Source organism: Arvicola amphibius, chromosome 12 (assembly GCF_903992535.2).
Source record: "Arvicola amphibius chromosome 12, mArvAmp1.2, whole genome shotgun sequence".
NCBI lineage: Eukaryota > Metazoa > Chordata > Mammalia > Rodentia > Cricetidae > Arvicola > Arvicola amphibius.
Genome location: NC_052058.2, coordinates 166,152,942 through 166,175,668, shown reverse-complemented (window position 1 = coordinate 166,175,668; position 22,727 = coordinate 166,152,942). Strand labels below are relative to the sequence as shown.

Sequence of the window (22,727 nt, the reverse complement as noted above, 5' to 3'; positions counted from 1 at the left end):
TGGACAGTATTTAGTTTCCTGACCTCTTGCGACCATCCCTACTTTTCTGAAGACACAGTTTGCATAGTGACTTGTGGGATGCCACCGTCCTTGCCCCTTACATCTGTACTTAGAAATATGATTGTTAAACATACTCTTTTTGGAACCATTGCTCAGAAAGTCATAAAAAAATACCTTTGACATGAGTTTTTTCACTGAACATAGAACAAATGTTAACCTGTTTCTCTTAAACTCAGAAAACGAACCTGGGAAGACTCTGCCAGCCCATGTGGGATCTTCGAAGACCTTCAGCCCAAGGCCTTCAAGGGAGATTTGAAAAGCCAGCGGAGATTTGAAACAGTACTCGGTCCCTATAGTAGCAGATGCTCTACACAGTTAATTCCCCTGTTACTAGGTATGGTGGGTGTCCTCCTTTACAGATGGGAACTTCAGCCCTGGCCAGCGCAGAGCATAGGTGCTGGGCCCTCTGACCCCAGAGCTGCCTGGTTGCCTCTTGTACTGCTGTGGCCTCAGCTAACCTTGCAGTGCAAACCTCTACCCACTGGCCTTGGAGAACAGTATGGCTCCAGTTGCTGTTCTGGACTGGAACTGGTTGGGTAGGGTGACCAGGCTGTCTTCCCACTTTGCCCACGGAGCTAATTCCAGGTGTGAGCATAGTCAGCTTCTCCATCTGTGGGTTCTGACTGCTTACTAGTGTTCTGGGTGACTAGACGATTCAGTTTGGGAAGTTAAGAGCATTGAGTTTGTGGAGACGGCAGGATCGGGAGTTCAAGGTCATCCTGGGCTACATGAAACTGTCAGAAAATACAAGAAAAAAAAACCATGAGCCGTCTTACCAAGTCTTACTAGAGTAGTAGCAGAGCTGAGGTACAACAGTGGCTTCCTGCTGGGGTTCAGTCAACGTTTTGTTACATGTATGGAAAAGGGGGCTCATGCTTGAACTTGCTCTCTGTGAAAGTAGCCTCTGGGGTAAGAAGCCAAAGTAAGGAACTCAGAATGATCAGAAACTTAGCAAGGAGAGGCAAACCAGCTTGTTCAAGGGAGAGAAGGTGGTGCTTGGCCCAGACAAGTGTGCCCTCTTTGGAATGCCCTCACAGTGGCTAAGGGACTGCCATGGAGGTAGAGAGGGAAGACCTTGAACTGAGGGACTTAGGCAGTCAGGCTGCATGGACTCATTGTAGCATAACCATTAAAAACTGCCATCCTTCAGAGCCAGCTCTGTTCCTGGGGACTGAAGAAGCTAGGTTGGAACAGGGTGTGTGTGTGTGTGTGTGTGTGTGTGTGTGTGTGTGTGTGTGTGTGTAGGTAGGCAGGTAGGTAGGTAGTAGGTCCATTCTTGAGAATATGTGGCAATAACACATCTGGCCGAAGTGTGCAGTCTAGGAGGTTCTCAAGTGGAACCTGGTGGGTTGACAGTGTCTCTGTCAGGGTGGCTTCTCCTAACAATAAAGGAAAGATGGACACTTTGAAACTCCTGAAAGTCCAGTCTAGCAAGCCAAGCACAAATGCCCTGAATGTGGCTGCTGCTGTGGGTCCTTGCATTTACCTGTATCTGTCAGATGTCCAAATGAGCTAACAACTTTGTCACCTGGTGTGGCCTGCATAGTGATGTACATGCACGTGGGTATCTGGCTATGATCACAGCTTAGGGTAAACACTTTAACTGGCTATTTGCATGCCTGTGAAGTTGAGTTCAATATTGTGTAAATGGTTGTGATTTGGATTTGGGGCGTCTGCCTTGCCGAGGACCAAGTAGCATTCTTCGACCCTGGGGACTGCAGCTCTGTCTGATGCCCCAATCTGAAGTAGCTGTCCTGAGGGGAGAAGTCTTAGGTCCCACACAGCATAGCCCTGTTGGACTTCTCCAGACCTTCCTGGGTTAGGTGCTGCCTAGTGGGCACACACCAAGAATGTAGCAACCCCAGCCCAGATGTTTGTATTCCTGTCTTCAGCTTGCATCCTGGATTATGGGACCCTGGGAAACTAGTCCCTCCCCCTTCTACCAGCCATTATCTCAAAAGGGACCATTCCATCGTCTTTCACCCTCACAATGGAAAAAGCTTCTTCACGGGAAATCTGTCTGCCTGGCCTGGGTCCTCTGCTTTGGTACCCTGCCTCTTGCTGGCTACAGCCCACTTAACTTCTGAGCTTTCTGTGCTACTTCTCTGTCTCAGCACTTATTGAAGCTGTCACGAGCGACTCAGGTGGGTTTCTCATAGCCCTCTGGGATGCAGGAATCAGTGGAGATTTTTCCTTAGTGACACCACCACTGTGGCCCTGACCTGGCTTCCAAGAATACTTGATACCCACTGTAATGCTCTATGCATCACTCTTTATTGCTGCTGGGCCAGCCACCAGGTGTAGCCTGGCCGGGCTCGGAGGCGAGGTCCTGCCGAGCTCCACATGCTGACCACGGAGCGAGATGAGCCCAAGCCCTCTCTGTTCAGGGCAGGGCAAGGTCCAGGGCACAGAGCCCCTGGGGAGGGCGGTGCATAGCTCTACTCTTTCGAGTCGCTGGCCGTGGGCTCCTGGCAGAACTCGTCCATGAACTCGAGGAAGCGGCCCAGCTTGGGCTGGCCTGCGCTCAGTGCTCGACGGGTGGGCGGCCTGGGCGGCGGGCTGGCAGTGAACACAGTCCTCAGCGAGCTGCGCACCAGCTGCCTGTAGCGCGCGCGGAACTCCTTTAGCAGCCGCTTGGCCTCTCGGTATTGCTTCTGGTTCACCAGGCGCTGCTGTGCGCGCCGCTGCAGCACTGCGCCTGCAGGGACGAGAGTGGACAGCGCCAGGCTCGCCAATTCCTCAGGCCCAGAGATACACAAAGTATGTTGGTGTGTGGAGGCAGTACATCCCCCACAGTAGGAAGTCATGCCTTAGTTCAAAACCTGAAGGTGCCCGCCTGTCCTGCATACACTGTAAAGAGCTTGGAAAATCTCACTTTCCACATCCTTCCCTGCTTTCCATGCTCCCTCCTAGTTTCATACCAGCCCTCCCCAGTAGACACCAGCCTTGATGGGACAGTGGCACCATACCCAGTGGAGCTTCAGTGACGTTCCGAGGGTCCCGCATGCGAATGAGGATGTCATCCAGCAGCTGTGCTTTGGTCTTCCGTGGGGGTGGTATTGGTATCCTCCCAGCCTGGCACAAGGTAAGGAGATCTGTCACTTCATGCACTCATAGCGACAGGCAGGGGGCAAAAGGGAGTGCTGGGAAACGGGCCTCAGGGTCCCAAGGTGGAGACCTCAAAACTCAGGAGCACAATCAGTGGCTGAGGTGCTTACCCGCTTCTCTTTGGGGATGTAGGGTTTCTGGAAAGTGTCCAGCCTGGGCTTGGAGGAGCGGCAGACAAGCGGCTGCTTCAGCATGCGATGCAGGGCCTGTGCGTTCTTCTGGATGCCTAGCAGAGAAGGCAGAAACAGGTGTCATCCCTGACCCTGCTCAGTGCTGGGAAAAGAACTGCAGAGCCCAAGAAAGCCATTTACCAGGGCTTCCTCATCTGCGGCCTCCCCCCCGCCCTATCCCAGTTCTTCACCATTCATTGCAAGAAATGTCCCTGTGAGCTCAGAGCCTGATGTGGGAAGACTTTGGGCCTCACAGTGATTCCGTAAACTTGGGGGTCACATGATAGGAGTGACTACTAGGAGGCTAGCTCCCAGCAGGCTCTTTTGGAGGCACAGATACTGTTGTCACATCAGGGTAAATAGAATCATAGATGAGAAGGCACTGCCTCTGCTGCCCCAAACCAGGTGGGGAGGGTTTAGGATGGTCTTCTGGGCCTTAACAGAGGCTGAGGACTGAGGAACCTGGCTTTGTTTGCTCATAGACCCTTCTCTATGAGCAATTTTCCACCCAGGGTGACTGGGCTAATCCAGGCAGTCTTTGAAAAAAATCCATGACCCAAAACAGTGAAGGTTCAGGAAAGGCCAGTGTGATGCTGCCGTGTACTAAGAACTCCCTGGCAGACATTCACATGGAGTCAGCATCAGCCTTGGCCCGGCATGGCCTGCTCTGGGCTGAGAGGATGTCCCTGGCCCTGACATACCCTTCGGCTCCACAAAGGTAGGATCAGGCTTGGCCGTGAGCAGCTCCTCATAGCCATCATACTTGTTGGACATAGGGGCAGACGGCTGCTTCCGCCGGGTCCTCTTTGCCTCTCTGGGTGCAGTTAGTGGTCTCTTTTGGGCATTCTCCTTTGCCTCTAACTTTTCCCTGTGGACGGTGGAGGATGGCAGTTCATTCACCTGTGCCAGGAAGAAAACACACTTATTTCCTGCCCAATCCCAGCATGGGCTCTGCACAGCCCACGTGTTGGGCCCTCATAAGGGAGAGCTGAGGCACGGAGGAGGCTGAAGAAGAGGTGGTCTGTGCGAACAGGAGCAGGCCTGGCAGTCTGGAGAGTCTCGGAAGAGTGATTCCTTAGTCTGGGCCAGGCCTTGGGGACACAGGAGAGGTGTAGACTCCCAGCCGTGACACAGGGCAGTGGCTGCAGCAGTCAAGGAGCGGCCTGCACGCTAAAGAGCTGTACACAGACAAGTGGCCTGTGCTGAGCAAGGCCAGATGAAGGACTGTTGAATGCCACGCTCAGGGCGCTTGTTTTGTATTCTTATTCTCACTTTGAGGTAAGCCAGGAACATTTTGACCTACCCAAATATAAATTGTTTTTATACAGTACGGGATGCCCTATCCATGTAGGGATGTTCCGGGGGACCCTGCCAATTTTTCTAGCCTTATGGAGGTTGAACAGTCTTTACATGAAATGCCTGGGAGAAGAAGAACGTTTATATTTTAGAATATTTACATGACAAGATGAGATGCCTTGGCACAAGATCCAAGTCTACATGTAAAATTTGTTGATGTTTTATGTATATTTTAAATACATAGCCCTAAGGTAATTTCATATATCTTTAGTGATTTTATGCATGAAACAAAATTTTCATGATGTGGAATTTTCCTCTTGTGGACATGCTGGCATGTAAAAACATTTCAGAATTCAGAATATCTGGGATTTGAGTCATTCACATTGGGGATTTCCTTTCTCTACACCAGTGGTTCTCAACCTTCCTAATGCCGCAATCCCCTTAATACAATTCCTTGTGTTGTGGTTACCCCCAAGCATAAAATTATTTTTTTAGCTACTTAGTAACTATAATTTTGCTACTTATGAATTATAATGTAAATATCTATGTTTTCTGATGGTCTTAGGTGACCCATGTGAAAGGGTTGTTTGACTCCAAATGGGTCATGACCCACTGGATATTCATGGTTCCATTTGAATTTCTTCCCCTGCACCACACTTCCTGTTCTCTTTGCCCGTTATCTCTACCTTGCTAACGTTTCCATGGCCTGAGAAGTGCAGCTCATTTGACCCTTCTCCCAGCCCTCCTGGTTTGGAACAGAGGCATCCTTCCTCAGGCCTGGTTCCTAAGTTCCCCCAGTCTCAGCACAGATGGCAAGTTCTGTTCCTGTCAGCTTTCCTTTTAGACCATAAGCACCTCGAAGATGGCACCTATATCTGAGCCACCTTTGTTCCCAGGACCCAGGGCAGCATGAGAAGGGAGGTAGTTTAGCAAAGGTACAGTAGTGACCAGCCTCTGCAAACCGGCCAGCACCACATCCCAGGGAGATCCGAGGTGCTGTCTGTGCCACAGGACCTAGTGCCCTGTGAAGCCCCTGACCAGGGAGTGCCTGAGAGCTGCACGGCCTGCAGGTTTCCCTGCCTGTCCTGGACAGTCCACAGCAGTGCAGGTGGCTCGGTGCAGGAACCCTGTGGGCACTGCAGCCAGAGGTGGAGGCAGCTGGGGACAAGCACCTGAGTCAGGAAGATGGACTCTGTACTCTTGGCATCTTCATCTGATGGGTGGTCTGGGCTCAAGAGGCCAGCTGTACGGCTTGGATGGGACACTGGCTCACTGTGTACGGTGGAGTCGGAGCAGATGGGAGGCATTGGTACAAAGGTCCGGTGAGTTAGGGAAGGGCCTTCTGGGCCCTCAGTAGCCAGCAGTGCCTCATGAGAGGTGTTTTCGGTGGAGGGAAGTTCCTCAGCTCCTAGCTCTGGCTCCTGCATAAAACTTGAGGGAGGCTTGTCTGTGGTCATGCTCAGGTGATGAGGGACTAGAGAATGCCTTGGCACTTTGGGGACGTGGGTTTTCACCTGAATGAAAGAAAGTCTGGGTTAGATTTGCTCTCTATTAGGAGTGATTTCTGGGCCCCACCAGCCATCACATGTGCCCTACCCAGAGGACACAGCGTCATTGTATACCACCATGGTGGCTTAGAGGGGAGGGCTCTTGCTACCAGCCTGGAAGGCAAGAAATGGTTCCCACAAATTGTCTTCTGACCTCTGTGTGGCCTCTGTTGCTCACATGAGACTTATAAAGCACCTAGGAACAACTGGCCTCTTTCCCAGGTACTTGTCCCAGGCTCTAGGCCTCACAGTCAGGTCAGTGCACCCTGACCTGACTCTCTCTGCAGTGCCACTCTTCAGGGCTTAACAGATGCCTCTCACTCTTCTCAGGGATTTCTATAGGGATGGGGTGGCTGTTTCCTTAAGCCGTGTTTCTCAGATGTGGAATTACTTAACTGGCAGGGCCAGTCACCATCTTTCCTGCACTGTCTTCCTGTGTGGGGGAAGGGAGAGGCTGTCCGCGCGCGCCTTGTTGTCTAGGCTTACAGACTGACTACTGAGTTAGAAAGGCCTTGGGCACTGTACTTAGGAGCGTGTGGGTTCCTTGTGAACAGGGCAGACCACTCCCCACCTCCTCCCCCTCCCACAGGGTGAACTGATGGTCTTCATTCCTGCCTCCCTGGGGGCCGACCTCCTGCCCTGGGGGCCAGGCTGGTGCAGCCGCCTCTTGTGTTCTCACAGGAAAAGCTCTTCAGTTTTCCTCCTGCCCATGCTTTTGTCCTAGGACTGGCCTACATGTGTAGCTCCCCCTCTTGGCACACTGCAGACAGGCTGCTGTCTCAGCTGGCATCAGGCCTAAGCCATGTTCTGGGGCCAAGTGCTGTGTGTGCCTAGATGTACCCCAGTGCTTTGTTGTTCACAAGCTGATAACCTCGATTACTCAGAACCTTAAACAGGAGGAAGGGCGAGGGACACCCTGAACCCAACACTAACTTGTATCTCATGAGCTGGTGGTGTACCTCTCTGAGCCTGTTTTCTTAGGAGAAGAGTGAGGACAGAGGTGTGAGTGCCCCATGGAGTACCAGCCATGGACGATGTAAGAGACAGGCATGTACCCAGCATCGAGCTCACTAGCATCCTCCCCCCCCCCCCGTCCCGCCCCAGATGATAGATGCACAGGGAGGTGGTAGATCCTCAGAGCATGCCACAGAAACCCTAAGAATGTCATCTGTTTCTGGCTTTAACCCTTGCTCTGCTCCTCTGGGGGCTTAAGAGCTTCATTAACTGAAGCAGCCACAGATCAGGTGGCAAGGGACAGATGTGTCTGCCTTTGGGGACCAGCAATGTCTGTGTTAGGAGACAGGCGCTTTTCACAGATTTTTTGAAACTCCTTTAGATCAAGAGGATGTTAATTATTAATTCAAGGTCCCCAGAGGTGAATCCAAGAACCCACTCAGAGTGAGAGAATCCAGCCTGCCTACGACGGGCTGTGTATCTAGTTCTGGCCACCCAGAGCTGTCGTGTGCACCAGGGCCTTGTGTGACTAAGGTCAGTCCTCACTTCAAGGCTGATTTCTCCCCCGCTTCTTCTCTGGCCCTAGTTTTTTCTGTAAAATTAGGGGGTCACTGACTTAGTGACCTCCAGGGTTCTTCATTCTCCCTCCTCCTCTTGAGGGCTCTCTGTCTTATCACCCCTGCCTCTAGCTCTGTCTAACAAGAAAAGAAGGCACAGGAATCAAGGGAGAGGGAGGTTCCAGGTTTGGCTGGGGAGGGGTGTTCTCGTGCCCAAGCCAGTGCGCATGTTAAAACAGGCCCCACTTCCCCAGATCAGGGTCCTATTGGAAGACTTACCTTTCGTGATTCCTTCCGAGGTATCAAAATATGGTGTTTAGCTTTTACCAGTTTCCTTCGCACTAAGCGGATGCCCAGGCGCTCCTGGAGGAAGCTCTTTAGCAGTGGTGGGATCCCTGGTGTTATGGAGGGAAACAAGATAACTGACAGTTGGCTGTGTGTTTGGCACTGTTCATATTACTTTGGGTGTGTTAATGTAATTGTACTTCCCTTTCCAACCCTAGTTATTCCTAGTCTATAAGCAAGGAAAGTGATACCCAGAGGCTAAGGTGACAAAGTGTAGCAAGGTGTCCCAACAGACCCAGGGCTAGAGCAGACCTCTGGCTGGTAGGTCTTGGCCAGAAGATGGTGGGCACCACAGCAGAACTGCATTCAGAATTCTGGCAAAGCTAGCCCTGCAGCTGTGCCAACCCCAGATAGAACTGGAAATCGGACCACAGAGCCCTGCTTTGCAACCAGGGTGCAGCTTATAGAGCTCAAATAAGGGTAAGAGAATTCAAAATGCCCAGCTTTTTTTTTTCTTCTTGCGTTACCTTGAGCAGACCATAGCCACTGAGAACTTTGGTTTCCACCAAAGTTCTTGAGGTTAGTGCCTGTTTGCCATGGCTGCTGTGCTCCACTCTCCAGGCAGACAAGCCCCCTCACCTCCTTGGCCTGCTCCATCCCCACCTTAGCTTCTAAGGCAAGAGTGAGGGTTCCAGGGCTAAGGCTGAGCGCTGGGTTGGGGGACAGATCCGTGGCTGCCATACCTCGTGTATGTGCTACCAGAGGGTTGTTGTGGAAAACAAGCTCACAGAGAGAGGGGAAGAGAGCTGCTGGCAGGACAGCATCCTCCTTTGCGATCTGGAACAAGGGCAGGAGACATGTTAGTCAGTGCTCCCCACCCAGGTAAGGATGGCTACAGGACAGATGTGAGAATGATGGACAGGAGGCCATGCCTTATCCCTGCACCATTGCCTGCTCAGGCACTCCTGTCTAAAGATTCTATTACCACTGCTTCATTATATGAGTGTTTTGCCTGCGTGTATGCCCGTGTGACACATGTGTACAGTGACCTCAGAGGCCAGAAGAGGGTGTCATGTCTCTCTGAACTGGAATTACAGTTGGTTGTGAGCTGTAGGTGCTCTTAACAGCTGAGCCATCTCTCCAGCCCTCATTGCTGCATCTTTAAGAGTTAGAAATCTCTCTCTTATCCACACTGAACATATCCAGAGTATCAAGGATACTGGTAGCCAAATAATCAGAAGCATTTGTCTCAAAGAGACAGCACTGGCTGTGGATGCAGATGGTCTTCCTCATGGCAAACCTGCAAACCCCAGCATTCCGTCAGCAACGCTCCTTGGGACTTCTTTCCATTGCCCTAGGCACCAATGGATTAGGTGAAGAGCACCAGAGGGCAGGGACCCACTTATCAAATGGAATGAAGCTGAGCCACGGCAGGGGACACCATTCATGGCTGGGGTCAGGGGCTACAGTGCTCCTGCACACTTGGCCTGTAAGTGGTCAGGCCGGACTGCATGACAAAATCCACACAAGCATTGTCAAGCAGAATAGCTAGAATATGGGGACAGCGGTGGGTTTCAGAGGAGCCCAGAGTGCCGTTGGATGCAGGGACACAGAGGCACAAGGGTGGCAGGGGAAAGATAGACTCTTTTTTTTATTATTTTTAAAATGTTTATTTATTTATTTATTTATTTATTTATTTATTATTATGTATACAATATTCTGTCTGTGTGTATGCCTGCACGCCAGAAGAGGGCACCAGACCCCATTACAGATGGTTGTGAGCCACCATGTAGTTGCTGGGAATCGAACTCAGGACCTTTGGAAGAGCAGGCAATGCTCTTAACCTCTGAGCCATCTCTCCAGCCCCAAAGATAGACTCTTCAGATGGCTACTGGATCCTCACTGGACTGCACTGGAGCAAATGCCTTCTCATGGCTGGTCATTCAGCTAGCCCAGCACTTGATTCTCAAGATTACAGGCCACTAAAGTTCATGTGAAGAGCCAGGCAGTAAGTGCTGGGACACAGTCTCTGTTCCTGACTCAGCCCTGGACAATTCATGAGCAAATTTAATTCCATATCATTTTAACACATCATGAAACACTTTTTGGTGAATGTACCTGAAAATATAAAAGCCACTCACTCCAGAGGCCGCAGCAAGCCATGGCTCACTCAGTTTCAACAGATCAGCATCTGGCTCTGCAGGGCTAAGGGGCGACAACAGACTGATCTATCGTCTGGCCCTTTATTTATTTTTTTTTTTAAAAAAAGGCTACGTTTGGGGATATGGCTCAGTGGCAGAATGCATGCCTACCATGCTGAAAACACATTACCAAAAAACTTGTGGGCCTGTGCGCTAGAGCCCAGAGAAGGAGGCTCAGTCTCCAGGCTTGCCTGTGATGTGTGTAATGGTGGCCCAGGATGGCACACGGAGAGACAAGCACTACAATGGGATATGTAGATTAATTAAATTATCCTGTTTATAATTAAAATACGAAGGGCATGTGGTTGTCAGATGTTCTTTGGTGCTAAGCCCTAGCTGAAAGGCATGGACTCAGGGCTAGCTGATTGGCAGGCAGAATCTGATCCCAGGCTAGCTGCTCCCTATGGGGTGAGTCAGATGACTTCAGGGGCACAGTCAGGTTTCTGTCCAACCTCACTGAGGTAAAGGCAATACAATAAATCTATGAGCTAGCCGGGCGGTGGTGGCGCACGCCTTTAATCCCAGCACTCGGGAGGCAGAGGCAGGCGGATCTCTGTGAGTTCGAGACCAGCCTGGTCTACAAGAGCTAGCTCCAGGACAGGCTCTAAAGCTGCAGAGAAACCCTGTCTCGAAAAACCAAAAAAAAAAAAAAAAAAAAAAAAAAAAATCTATGAGCTATTAAATACTGGTTAAAGTCTGAGTTAAAATGACTGTATTGCTTTTGACACAACACTTCTAAGTGAACATCTGGGGGAGAGAACTTCTGTTTGGAGGCAGAATTGGTGGTTAAAGCGTGTACCTCTGGTAAACCAAACACTGGTTTTGAAACATGTATCTGTGTCTGTGGTGTGCTAAGAGCAGCATTCATGAAGTCTTAGTGCGCACCTTGCATCGTGTTATTCTGGATGCTAAGGATACATGTGTAAGTAACACACAGCCTAACACTCGTACCAGGCAACTGACGAGGGGGCCACAGTGCCAGTTTACTGTCATACAGAATCATGGTCAGGACACAGGAGCACTACCCCACCCCAACAAGAACAAGCCAGGCAAGCCACGTCCCAACTGTTGTGAAGCTGGCAGAGAACTCTGGTCTCAGAGAAGCCCTGGTGAGTGGGGCACTGGCTCACCTGTGGTCCGTGCCAGGGTTACGTGTGCTTTAAGGACTAATCAACTAAAGACTGCAATGAATTGTTAAAATCAAGCTGTGGCTCAGAGCAAGGCAATGAGGCTCCTGAGGGTGTGGCTATCGTCTGTGATATGACAAGACCACAGAAAGCTTCATCGTGGGACAGCACCATGTGGCAGAACATATGCCTGGGGGAGAACAGCTGCCCTTGCAGGAGAGGCAGTGGCCCCCTGCTGCCCAGAAATAACAGCCAACCTCCAGACATGGCATCTGGGAAAGGGAGCACTTGCTACTCCTGAGATGGAATAGAAAAGCACCTGGGTCCTGCACAGTAGAAATCTGCTGCTGCCGTGGGGGCAGCAGTGGTAGGACCATGAGAGCTGCCGTCTTGGAGAGGCAGGACCACAGTGCACATCTTGGGCTGGCAAATGCTAAGGAACAAGTAACAGTAGTCCGCTGGGAAGCAGAGAAGCTAATGGGATCAGCCAGAGATGCAGGGACCTGGGGGAAGACCGAGAGCTGCAGAAGGGAGCATCAGAGAACCACTCTCATGGCCTGTAGTCTGAAAGGGATGAGCTCTAGCAGAGACGACATAGGCCACAAGTGCAAGGGTAGAGACACAGACCCATGCCCACGGAACCCACAAGTCAAAGACAAAACCACAGGGAAAATTAAAAATACTTTAGGTGAACAGAAAACACGGGCTGGGGCGTAGCTCAGTAGATGGACACGTGTAGTATGCATGAGCGCTTGCTTGCATTTGTTCTCCAAGAAGAAAGCAACCAAGGGTCTATAGAAAACAAGATCTGGATGTACTAGATAGAGGGAACAGCCGAAGTCAGACACATGGACTTTTCAATCTGTTGTGTTCCCCCAGCCCCTTCACCTGATGAAACTCGATGACTCAGATCTAAGCTCAGACAGCACTTTTCCTTGGCCAAACATGAGGTCAGACCCGGCATCATACACTGCTTCACGGTGCTGTGTATTCCTCATAGCACCAACCATGCTGACGTTGGGACTGCCTGTCCGGTGTCAGTCTCTCAGATGACAAGCTCTGAAGGCCCACGGCTTTTTGTTTTACACAGTCTCTCTTGCTCAGGCTAACCTGGAACTCACGAGGCAGCTGACCTTGTTCCACCTGCCCCTACCTCCCGTGTGGCAGGATCACAGGGATGTGCCACCACACCTACTTTATGCCGTACTGGTGGGCACTGAAACACTGGGTTTAACACGTGCGAGTGTACTCTATCAACCAAGCTCCAGCCCCAGTCTGGAGGTCTTCAAACGTGTGCCCCCAGTGCCTAGCACAAAGGCTAGTACATGGCAAGTGCCAAATAGCCTTCCCTGCCTTGAGAACCAGAGCCACACTGTGTGCAGGGAAGAAACTGCTGGGCTTCAGGCCAGAACGGTTCACATCCCTTCCTCCCATCCCTGCCCCCAAGGAAAGAGCAAAAGCAGTTACCTTGTTGTAGGCCAGGCTAAGGTATCTTAGCTCTGGGAAAGGTGGGGCCAGCGTCTGGTTCCTTGCTTTCAGTGACTTCACAGGAAGAATCTCAAATATGGGAGGAAGTGAACATATCTTGGCTGTCTTAGAAGGAAAAAAGTCAGAGTCAAAGTGTCACAATGATTTGAAAAAGAAAAAAGAAGCTGAGGCTGGCAGCAGCCAAATGCCCTTTCTATTGGGTGCGATGAAAAGACCTCTCTGTGAGTCTGGCCAAAGGGACATTTAGGGTCATAAAGGCCAGAATTCTGACTCCACATTCTCTGAGGTCACACGAGCTAATTCTCCAGTGTCCCAAGTTCCAATTTCAAGTTCCCTGGGGCCACAGAAGATCACAGGAGTGTTGTAAAAACCAGAGGCCCCTGCCCTTCCTCCAGCCCTGAGGCAACTTGGCCCTGGCTAGCCCTTCTGTGCAGCTCAGCTGAAATTTCCCGGAAGGCAGAGAGGTATTTACACTGATAAAGGCAATCAATCAGTCAGTCAATCAGTTGTCTTGGCTAGAAGAGGGAGGGCAGGAGGGGACTGAGTGGGGAAACTCCTAACCCCTAGGCCCTTAACCCCCAGTTCTCATTCAGGGTGGAGCAACAACTAAGACTCAGTGACCAGAGCCAGGCTCACCCTGATGACAGGATGTGTCTTCATCTAGCTCACCTGTTGTTGGCAGAGGCCGCTGGTTCATTGCTCAGCCCCGAAATAATCACACAGAAACTATATTATTTGCAATACCTTTTGACCAATAGCTTAAGCATGTTTCTGGCTTACTCTTATGTCTTAACCCATTTCTATTAATCTGTGCATCACCACGTTACTGTGGCTTACTGGCAAGGTTCCGCTGCATCTCTCCCTGGCAGTGGATACCTGACATCTCCCTGACTCTGCCTTTCTCCCAGAATTCAGTTTAGTTTTCCCCACCTAGCCCTGCTATAAGCCCAAAGCAGCTTCTTTGTTAATCAATGGTAATCACAGCATATAGAGGGAAAACCCACATCACCTCCCCTTTTCTGTCTAAATGAAAAGGAAGGTTTTAATTTTAACATAGTAAAATTATATAAAACAAAGCAGATATCAGGCAAGAATTATAGTTACAATATTTATATCTACTTTATCTTTTATCATAACTAAAGAAACTATCATAACGATCTATTTAATTCCATCAAAGACTACAGAAGGATATAATATTACCTAAGTTAACAGGAAGTGCATTGTAAGCAACTCTTCCAAAATTCTAGAATTGACAGAGACATCTGGCTGCCTGGACAGTTACCCAAAGTTCTTCTGTACTGTTGGGACACCCATCTTCATCCTACTGGCCCATAGTATCCAGCAGACTTTTCCATGAAGCAGGAAATTTCAAAGATTATTCGACCTATAATTGGCAGTTTCTCAGTCACTTTCTTCTGTGTCCTGTTGAATGTCAGGCAGATTCTTTTTTTTTCTTTTTTCTTTTTTTTTTCCCTCATGGTTTATTTTTTTTATATTTAAAAATTTCCATCTCCTTCCCTCAGATTCTTTCATGAAACAGAAACCCTGAAAGATCATCTCACCTTTAGGCAAGTTCAGCAGTCATTTCTCTGTGGGTCCTGCATGTTCAGTCAAGCAGTCCAGGCAAGAGCAGTTTCTTGCCCAAATGGCTAACCAATTCCATGAGGAGGCTCTTCAGTGCCCATCCTACTCTTGAAGTTATTGGCGCTGCCAGGAGCAGATGTGTCTCATTGTCAGGAAAAGTCCTAAGTTCTTAAAACATTTTAAATGCTATATTCTGTAGTCTTTAAAGGGTTTGAAGAATGCCTGTCCATCTGAAATATGTCTCTGTACATCTAGAAAACCTAACTAACATGACTACAAGCTTGACTATTATAGATGACTCTCTATTAACCTGTATTTCTTAATTATACATTACATTTTTTATATTTTATTTATTTATTATGTATACAATATTCTGTCTGCATGCATGCCTACAGGCCAGAAGAGGGCACCAGACCTCATTACAGATGGTTGTGAGCCACCATGTGGTTGCTGGGAATTGAACTCAGGACCTTTGGAAGAGCAGGCAATGCTCTTAACCTCTGAGCCATCTCTCCAGCCCGTACATTACATTTTTAAATGAGCTGCACAAACACAATACTTTAATCAAGAGCAGAAATATACAAATACCAAAATTGACCTAAGATTTGTATTAATAGAGCAAGATCCATACCAAGGCAACTCTCTGTAGCAACCTGTAGTTCCTGGAGTGCCTCAGGGCCAACGTAGGATCAAGCATGAGAATGGAACTGATGTATTAACCATGCCAAACAGTTATGTTCCATGAATTGCATGGATTCAGAGGACATGACAAGGGTAAGATGAACCAAATGCCCCAAGTGTCACTAACTGCTGTAAGATCTTGATGCAATCATTCTACCATCCTTTGTTCGATAGGTGGACATGTGGAACAACGACTTGGGGCCAAATATTCCGTGTCCTTCTGAGACAACTGGTGAAGCCGCACAAATGAGGCAGGCCAGCATGAGGTAAAACAGAAATGAGCAGCAATGATTCCTCTGGTCCATGTCACCCCTGCAATCCGAGAGAGCAGGGCACAATGACAGCAACAGAAATCTCTCCCTGTGACAGGGATTGAAGGACTGCCTCTGACTCCTTAGGAGCCTACAACTAACTCTGTGCAACTCTCAACTTTTGGTCAAGTCCACACATACACATTTAAGGGGTCATCATCATCCTTCAAGGCAGAAGACGCAAGATAAGAGTAATTAAGACATGTTCAAGATTCTAGACGCAGACTGCAGGCAGATCACCCCCACCATGGGAAGAGAGGAAGAAGCAATTATCCTATAAGGCAGTGGAGGCTGCCCCTTGAGTGGGAACAGTCATCGCGTGACTGAACCCCACCCCCCACCAAGCAATACTTTCCTGAGAGACTACAGGCCCTCCAGAACCAGACCTGAAGTGATGGATGAGTCACACAGAGATGGACCAAGACTGTGTATACTTATGGGCCCACCACACAGTCTCTTGTTCTACCCTTACATAGCCTGGGCTCTTCTCAGTACCCCAAGGACGAGGTTAGTCACTAGTTCCCCTGTTTCTTCTCAGTGTGGTCACACTGCGTAATAAATTATTTTCTTCCTTGGCCACCACTTGTCTCCCTGAACTCTTGAGGAAGTAGGTGGCAAGAGTCTGGCCTATTAGGACCCCTGCAGGGTCAGAATTGGGGCAAGACTGGGTAAGCACAAAGGGAGAGTCAGGGTAGAGCACAGACTGGGAAACCCAGAGAACCAGGCTCAGTGCTGAGGGCATGACTGACCCTCTCCTAGAGGGACATGCATCTGACTTTCACAGAGAGGAGACCCATGACATCTCTACCTCCAGTTCACCTTCCGGGTTCTCAGGTACTGACCTGTAAGCACTGACAATCCTGTCAACTGTCATTTATTTCCAAGAAACATCCCTGGTCACAGGCCCTTCCATCCAATATGAATGTCCTTTTGCAATGTGACCCTTGACACTGCCCCATCCAAATGGGCAGCTGCCGTTTCTACATTTCTAAAAGTATGCTGGCTGCCTTTTGGCAAAACATTTATCTGGTTTCTGTCCCAGACTCCTGGCATTGAGTTCTTAAAGCCCTGGGAGTTCCCTCAGTGATGTCTGTCTGTCTGTTACCAGGGTTCCCTCAGTGATGCCTGTCTGTCTGCTACCAGGGTTCCCTCAGTGATGTCTGTCTGTCTGTTACCAGGGTTCCCTCAGTGATGCCTGTCTGTCTGCTACCAGGGTTCCCTCAGTGATGTCTGTCTGTCTGTTACCAGGGTTCCCAGTGATGCCTGTCTGTCTGTTACCACGGTTCCCTCAGTGATGCCTGTCTGTCTGTTACTACGGTTCCCTCAGTGATGCCTGTCTGTCTGTTACCAGGGTTCCTTGAACCACATTTCCATTTTGCTTAATGGGATGAGGATCAGACTTGGTTGGAGGGTGGGGCTCTGAGCTCAAACATGCATCTGAGAAGATGCTCTACCAAAGCTGCATGCTGAGGATCAGAAGAGCTTCCTGGTAGGTAAGTACATCGACTTACCTGCCAGGAGGGCGGGATGCCAGGTTCCCTGGGGAGGGTACACACGTTTTTCACCTTAGGAGCCTTCTCATTCTGCTGGCCTCATTTTTTGGCCTTTCTATCTCCACTGCGGTTGTTTGACCCTTTCTCAAGTTCTCTGAGTTCTACAAAGTACTGAACCTCAGAGGAGAGGTTATGGGGAATCCCAAGTTTATAGCTCGTCAGTCACAGTGTGGACATCTTACTGTCTTCTTCCTCCATGTCTGGCACCTAGAGTGAGGGCAGTTTTCTTAGGAACTCTACCACTGAACTTGACCTTAAACTCTGGGCTGGTTAGTGTTGGCACTGTGTTTTGTCATCCTGCCCTCTAATTTGCCTTGACAAAAGAATGTGGCCAATGTGACCCATTTGAATTTCACACTACTCTCCCGTGCCTGTTTGCTCTCTCGAGACCTGAAACTGCCCTATTGTGAAGACCAGGGTATAAAGACAATGTGGAAAGGCCAGGGCACGCCACATCCTTTGAAGCTCAGCTGCCAGCTGGCCTGCAACACCAGCAGAACCATCTTGCTAGCTCCAATAATTCTGGGAAGTAATCATCTGAACTGAAGTCAGTCAGTGGTCGGTAGTTGTGTTGTGCAGTTTCTGACACAGTCGTGCTCATCTCTCAAGGGTATGGGTTGGCTGGGTTTAGACATGAACTCCTGGCTGCAAATGAAGGCACCAATTTTAGTCTACGCGTATCCTCTCTCCATGAACTTGGTTATGAGCTCTGCCCTGAGAGGAAACCCAGTCTTCTCTGTTGACAAAATCAAATGGTACACCTTTGACAGCGAGGCTCACATCTGGGCAGCAGTACAACCAGCAGGAAATCACTACTCTCTGCTAAACAGTGCATGAAGGCAAGAGAGGGGCAAGCCTGTGGATCGATGAGGTCAGGGCCTGGTCAGTTCCCCTGCCAAGTCCTCAGTGGTCAGCATAGGGCTGAACAAGTGACCTAGAGAAGTGTCTCTTGTGGATCTATTACTTGTTTGTTACCCTTTAATGCTCCTGTTGTTACTCTCCGACCACTGAAGTACAACTATAAGACCTTGCACCGTGTCGGGAAACAGGAACCCAGGTGAGACTGGAAGTGGGACGGCACCCGCTCTGTCTGTGTAAGGCCATGGGCTCATCCCTACACGGACAGTGAGCAAACACAAACGTGAAGCAGCAGTTCCTCCTACCTCTGAGGTCGAAAATCCAGGGTAAGATGAGAACACAACCTCTGAAACGACAAAAAGACAGAGGAAAGGTTGGTGAGAACACCCACTGATCTCAGAGGGTCAGGACTGCGCACATTCCCCGCTGTGTGCTCTGGTGCCTCCCTGACAGTCTCAGTGCTAACTGGAAAAGGATCATATTGGGATGATACCCAGCCGCCTTAGCTGGCCTGCTGAGGACACCAGTTGTCCCTGCCCTGCTTCTCCCATCGTATCCCGCCTCAGCTCAGTCACAGGGTTTCAGTCACAAGGACCTTCGTCCTAACTTTGTAGCGTGCAAGCTCTTTGTAGCCCTGGTTTTGCTGGGAAGCCTGCATGGAGTAGGAAGCTAACTAGCTGGCTCATAAGAGAGAAGTACAGAAAAGATATCCCATCTGGGGAGCTCAGAGCAGCTGATATAGGGAAGAGGCTGAGAAGGAGCTCAGCCATGGGGCCCTTGGACTGAGGTGAGCCGGTCAATAGCTGAGTTTAACCTGGGGACCAGGGCAGAGCACCTGTGGGACTGCATCCTGTGCAGCCCCTCCTCCAAGATTCTAACTCTCCTGATTCCAGCCTCTCCACACAAAGAAAACCCCAGGCTCTGGCGCAGTCATGGTGTGGAAGCAAGAGCAGTGAGCACCGCACACCCTGAGTTCATGAGGCAATCACAGCCCTGACTGCCAGTCCTCACAGGAATCGCCACGGAGGAAGGCATACACTAGTCACCTCCTGGACCATCACAGCCGAGGCAGGGGTCTTGTCCAGGGAGTGCAAGACTGACTCAACACTGATAAAGTCCATCCAGAGTTATCTCACCCCCTCAAATAAAGAAATGTGGAACCCCCACCCCATCCATCTATTGTAGAGGTTGGTGGTGCATGTCTCTAATCCCAGTACTGTAGAGACAGAGGCAGGCAGATCTCTGTGATCAGCCAGAGCTACATGGTGAGACCCTGTCTCAATTTTTTTCACCTTCCCACTACCAAAAATCAATCCATGTAATTACCAGCTCAATATATTTTTTTAAAAGAAATAAAATTCAACACTAATTCACAGGGGGAAAAAAAACCTCTCATCAAACTAGGAATACATGCAGATTTCTTTAAATTTGATATAAAGTGTCTATAAAATATATACAGCTAATATACTTTAGAAATGCTGAACATTTTTCTCCTAAGGTTGGGAAGAAAAATTCACATCATCACTTCTATTCAACACCATACTGTTTGGGTCAGGCGATAAGAAGGTGCTAAGAACTATTACGACAGGAAAAGAACACACTTATAGGGCATTTATAGATGCTGCCACCATGGACACAAAGAATTCAAGAGAGCCTGCAAGTGACTGGAAGAGAGAAATAAACTTGGAAATGTTGTTGCTTGATAGGAGTTCAATGTGTCTGTGTACTTGCAATAAATGAGTGGGACTGAAATATAAAAATCAACACCATTGATAACATAAAAATAGATAAAAAATCCAGGAACATAGTTAATGATAGATGTGCATGGTCTTAGCCTTGGAAACAACAGAACACTCCTGGGAGGAGTTTTAGAAGACCCGGAATCAGGCTGGAGAGATGGCTCAGTGATTAAGAGCACTGGCTGCTCTTCCAAAGCACCTGGGTTCAATTCCCAGCACCCACATGGCAGCTCACAATCTTGTGTAGCTCCAGGCCCAGGGGAACCAATGCCCTCTTCTGGCCTCTTTGAGCACTGCAGCATGGGTTGTACAGAAGAGCATGTAGACAGAACACCTCTGAAAACTGATAGGCTGTGTTCTTATACTATTCTGGAAGACATTATTTCCACCCTGACCTATATAGTCAGTGCACTTCCGACCAAATCCCAGTGGGACCCTGTTGGAAACGGACAATTCCTAAATTTAGGTGGAAATGCTGGGACCTTTAGTGATGCCAGGAGCTGTTGGGCACAGCGGACATGAAGAACTTCACTCCTGAGCAGCTAACCTAGTTACGAAGCTGCAGTGCTTTCATGGAGCTGTTTCAGTGTGGGAAGGTAGCAGGGTATGGTAGGAAGACCATGTTAGAAAAATGTATTTGCAGCCGGTGATGGCGCACGCCTTTAATCCCAGCACTCGGGAAGCAGGGGTCGGTGAATATCTGTGAGTTCAAGGCCAGCCTGGTCTACAGAGCGAGTTCCAGGAAAAGCTCCAAAGCTACAAAGAGAAACCCTCTCTCAAAAAACATTCATATATATGTGTGTGTGTGTGTGTGTGTGTGTGTGTGTATGTGTGTATATATACATATATATAGCTATATGCAAAACCGTATAATAAAATAAGAAATGAAGAAAAAATTTTAAAAGTCTAGGGAACCCACGGAGGGGGGCAGGCCAGTGGCAGGACCCAGCTCAGGTCTGGCTGCAGTCAACCCCCCACCCCCGCCCCGTGTATGTAGTTACCAGGAGGAAGTGAGACATCTGAGAGTTGTCAGGAAGAATGACTTTTGGAAGCTACAGTGACTCACACACTTACACTGTCACCCGACAGTGTCTCCCTACTCAGTGGGGAGCACAGGTCTTCCAGTTAATGGTGCTGGGTCACAAATTACATACATGCAAGCAAGCAAACGCTGACTCTGCCTCACACCATATATGAAAACCTTAGGCAGATCACTGACCAACATTTGAGCACTCAAGCTTTTACAAGAACATATGGGAAAATATCTCCATAGTCTTGAGAGAGGCTCCAAAGTCTTAAAACAGGAAAGAAAAACAATGACATAAAATAATGACGAGTCAGATTTAATTGAAAAGACTTCTGTCCGTCAAATGCCATTAGGATGAACATGGCCTGGAGTTGTAGCTAGTTGGTAGAGGGCTAGCTGAGCATTTGTGAGCCTCCGGGCTTGATCCCAGCAGTGGCAGAACAGGAGGAGGAGGAAGAAAACAAACTACCCCCTAGGAGATTACTATTTATAAAGAATCTGGCAAATCGAGAAAAATATATGCACTCCAACTTAAAAACAGGTGGAAATCTTGAGTATTTCCCAAAGAAACACCAGAGTGACCAACAAACACAAACAGATAACATCACTAGTTACCTGAGAGATGGGAATGAAACCACCATGTGATACCACTACCTACCCAGCAGCTAACCTGAACTCTCAAGCATTGATAAGGCTGTGGAGTAGCTGGGAATCACACACAGCAGAGTGGACGCGAACGCTGGGACAGCCACGCTGGCACAGCCACGCTGGCAAATGCTCACAGTGTCTGTAAATGCTCAACAGACTTGGAGATGTGTAACAGGCAAGTTCTCTCCGTATCCCCAAGGAAATGGGGGCATGTGCCCGTCAAATGATGGGAGGGTGCTCACAGCAGTTCACAGCCTCCAACTAGATATAACTAGAATGTCTCTCATCAGTAAAAAATAAATAAATCATGGTGTGCAGAGTAAATAAGAGCAGGGAAAGATGTGTGCAGTAATATCAACCCACTGGCACAACACTGAGCCAAAGACATGGCACACAGTCCATGCTGTGCAGTTCCGCACATGAACTTCACACTGCAAGGGAGGTTACTCTAGGAGGAGGTGCTTACTGCCAGGCTCCCCGTGGGAATGTTCTGGATGATGATGTGAGTGATGGGTGAAGAGTGGATATATAACATCAAGCTCTGCCCGAGATCTCTGTTCTTCACCTGCTGTAAGCCACCACCCCCCTTTTGAACAACACGAACAGGTGGAAGATGCAGAGTAACACAGGACGTCCAACCCAGACATGCGCCCTCTATACCCTCCTGGGGTTTACAACGTGGGAATGTGTCTTTCCCTTCTGCCTCGGGAGGATGCCATGTTGGTGTGACTCTAGGAACTGTGGAGCTATCCTGAGAACCTAGTAGGAATCAGCAAGCCAGTGCCCAAGGAGGGTAGAAAGGCCCAGAGCCCTTGACAACATGGACGTGCCTCAGGCTTTCCTGACCCCTGAGTTTCTTAATATATGAGAATTTTTACAAGAATTATCCACTTTTAGTTGGAGTTGGAGAGCACTTCACCTGACAGAAATGGTTAGAAAGTCTAAGCCATTCATTTAGAGTACAGGAGCTCCCAGAACCAACCCCCAGAAGCCCATTCCCTGATGGAGCAAGCATCGGGACCCAAGGACATGGCTCACCTGTGCGGTCAACGTCCTTCTTCATGGGCAGTACAGTATAATTTGGTTGCTCATCCGGGGTCTCAAATATCCACGTCTGGGGCTGTAGCTCTTTCTGGGCATTCGGCCCCTCTGTAACCCAGTCCCCTGATGATCCATCACGGAGCTGAACCTGTTGTAGGTACGGGATCCGGAAAATCTTGTTTTGGTCCAGGCTCAATTTCTTCAGTCTTCAATTAAGGAAAGTAAATTCAGAATCACGGCAGTGATACTACCTCTGGGGTTTTACTGAGCAAGCTGGGGAACACACATGGATTCAGGCTTGGACATGGACACCTGTTGTGTAACCTTGAGATGGGGGGCACTTACCTTCTCTGTGGCCCGATGGCCTTACCTCATAATGGGGATGAGGTTTATTAATCTTTAAAGCTCTAGTGAAGACTAAATGAGACAATATGTAGACAGCTGGGCACAGCAGAACTCAGTAAATAGTAACTAAATTCCAAGGAAATATTT

At 49.1% G+C, this 22,727-nt stretch overlaps 1 protein-coding gene across 1 annotated transcript in view; it reads right to left on the bottom strand.

Moving 5' to 3' along the window:
* Window positions 1-2,094: 2,094 nt before the first annotated feature.
* The window catches only part of Xrra1 (X-ray radiation resistance associated 1), a 63,177-nt gene continuing 42,544 nt past the window's right edge, over window positions 2,095-22,727 (bottom strand). Inside the window, exons 10-19 of the mRNA XM_038313929.1 lie at window positions 22,233-22,441; window positions 18,086-18,126; window positions 12,773-12,898; window positions 8,721-8,814; window positions 7,972-8,087; window positions 5,807-6,148; window positions 4,040-4,238; window positions 3,279-3,394; window positions 3,030-3,135; window positions 2,095-2,758 (exon numbers count right to left, since the gene is read on the bottom strand). Coding sequence (XP_038169857.1) covers window positions 2,499-2,758; window positions 3,030-3,135; window positions 3,279-3,394; window positions 4,040-4,238; window positions 5,807-6,148; window positions 7,972-8,087; window positions 8,721-8,814; window positions 12,773-12,898; window positions 18,086-18,126; window positions 22,233-22,441 — 1,609 coding nt within the window. The 3' untranslated portion in view covers window positions 2,095-2,498. The remainder of the gene's footprint in view (window positions 2,759-3,029; window positions 3,136-3,278; window positions 3,395-4,039; window positions 4,239-5,806; window positions 6,149-7,971; window positions 8,088-8,720; window positions 8,815-12,772; window positions 12,899-18,085; window positions 18,127-22,232; window positions 22,442-22,727) is intronic.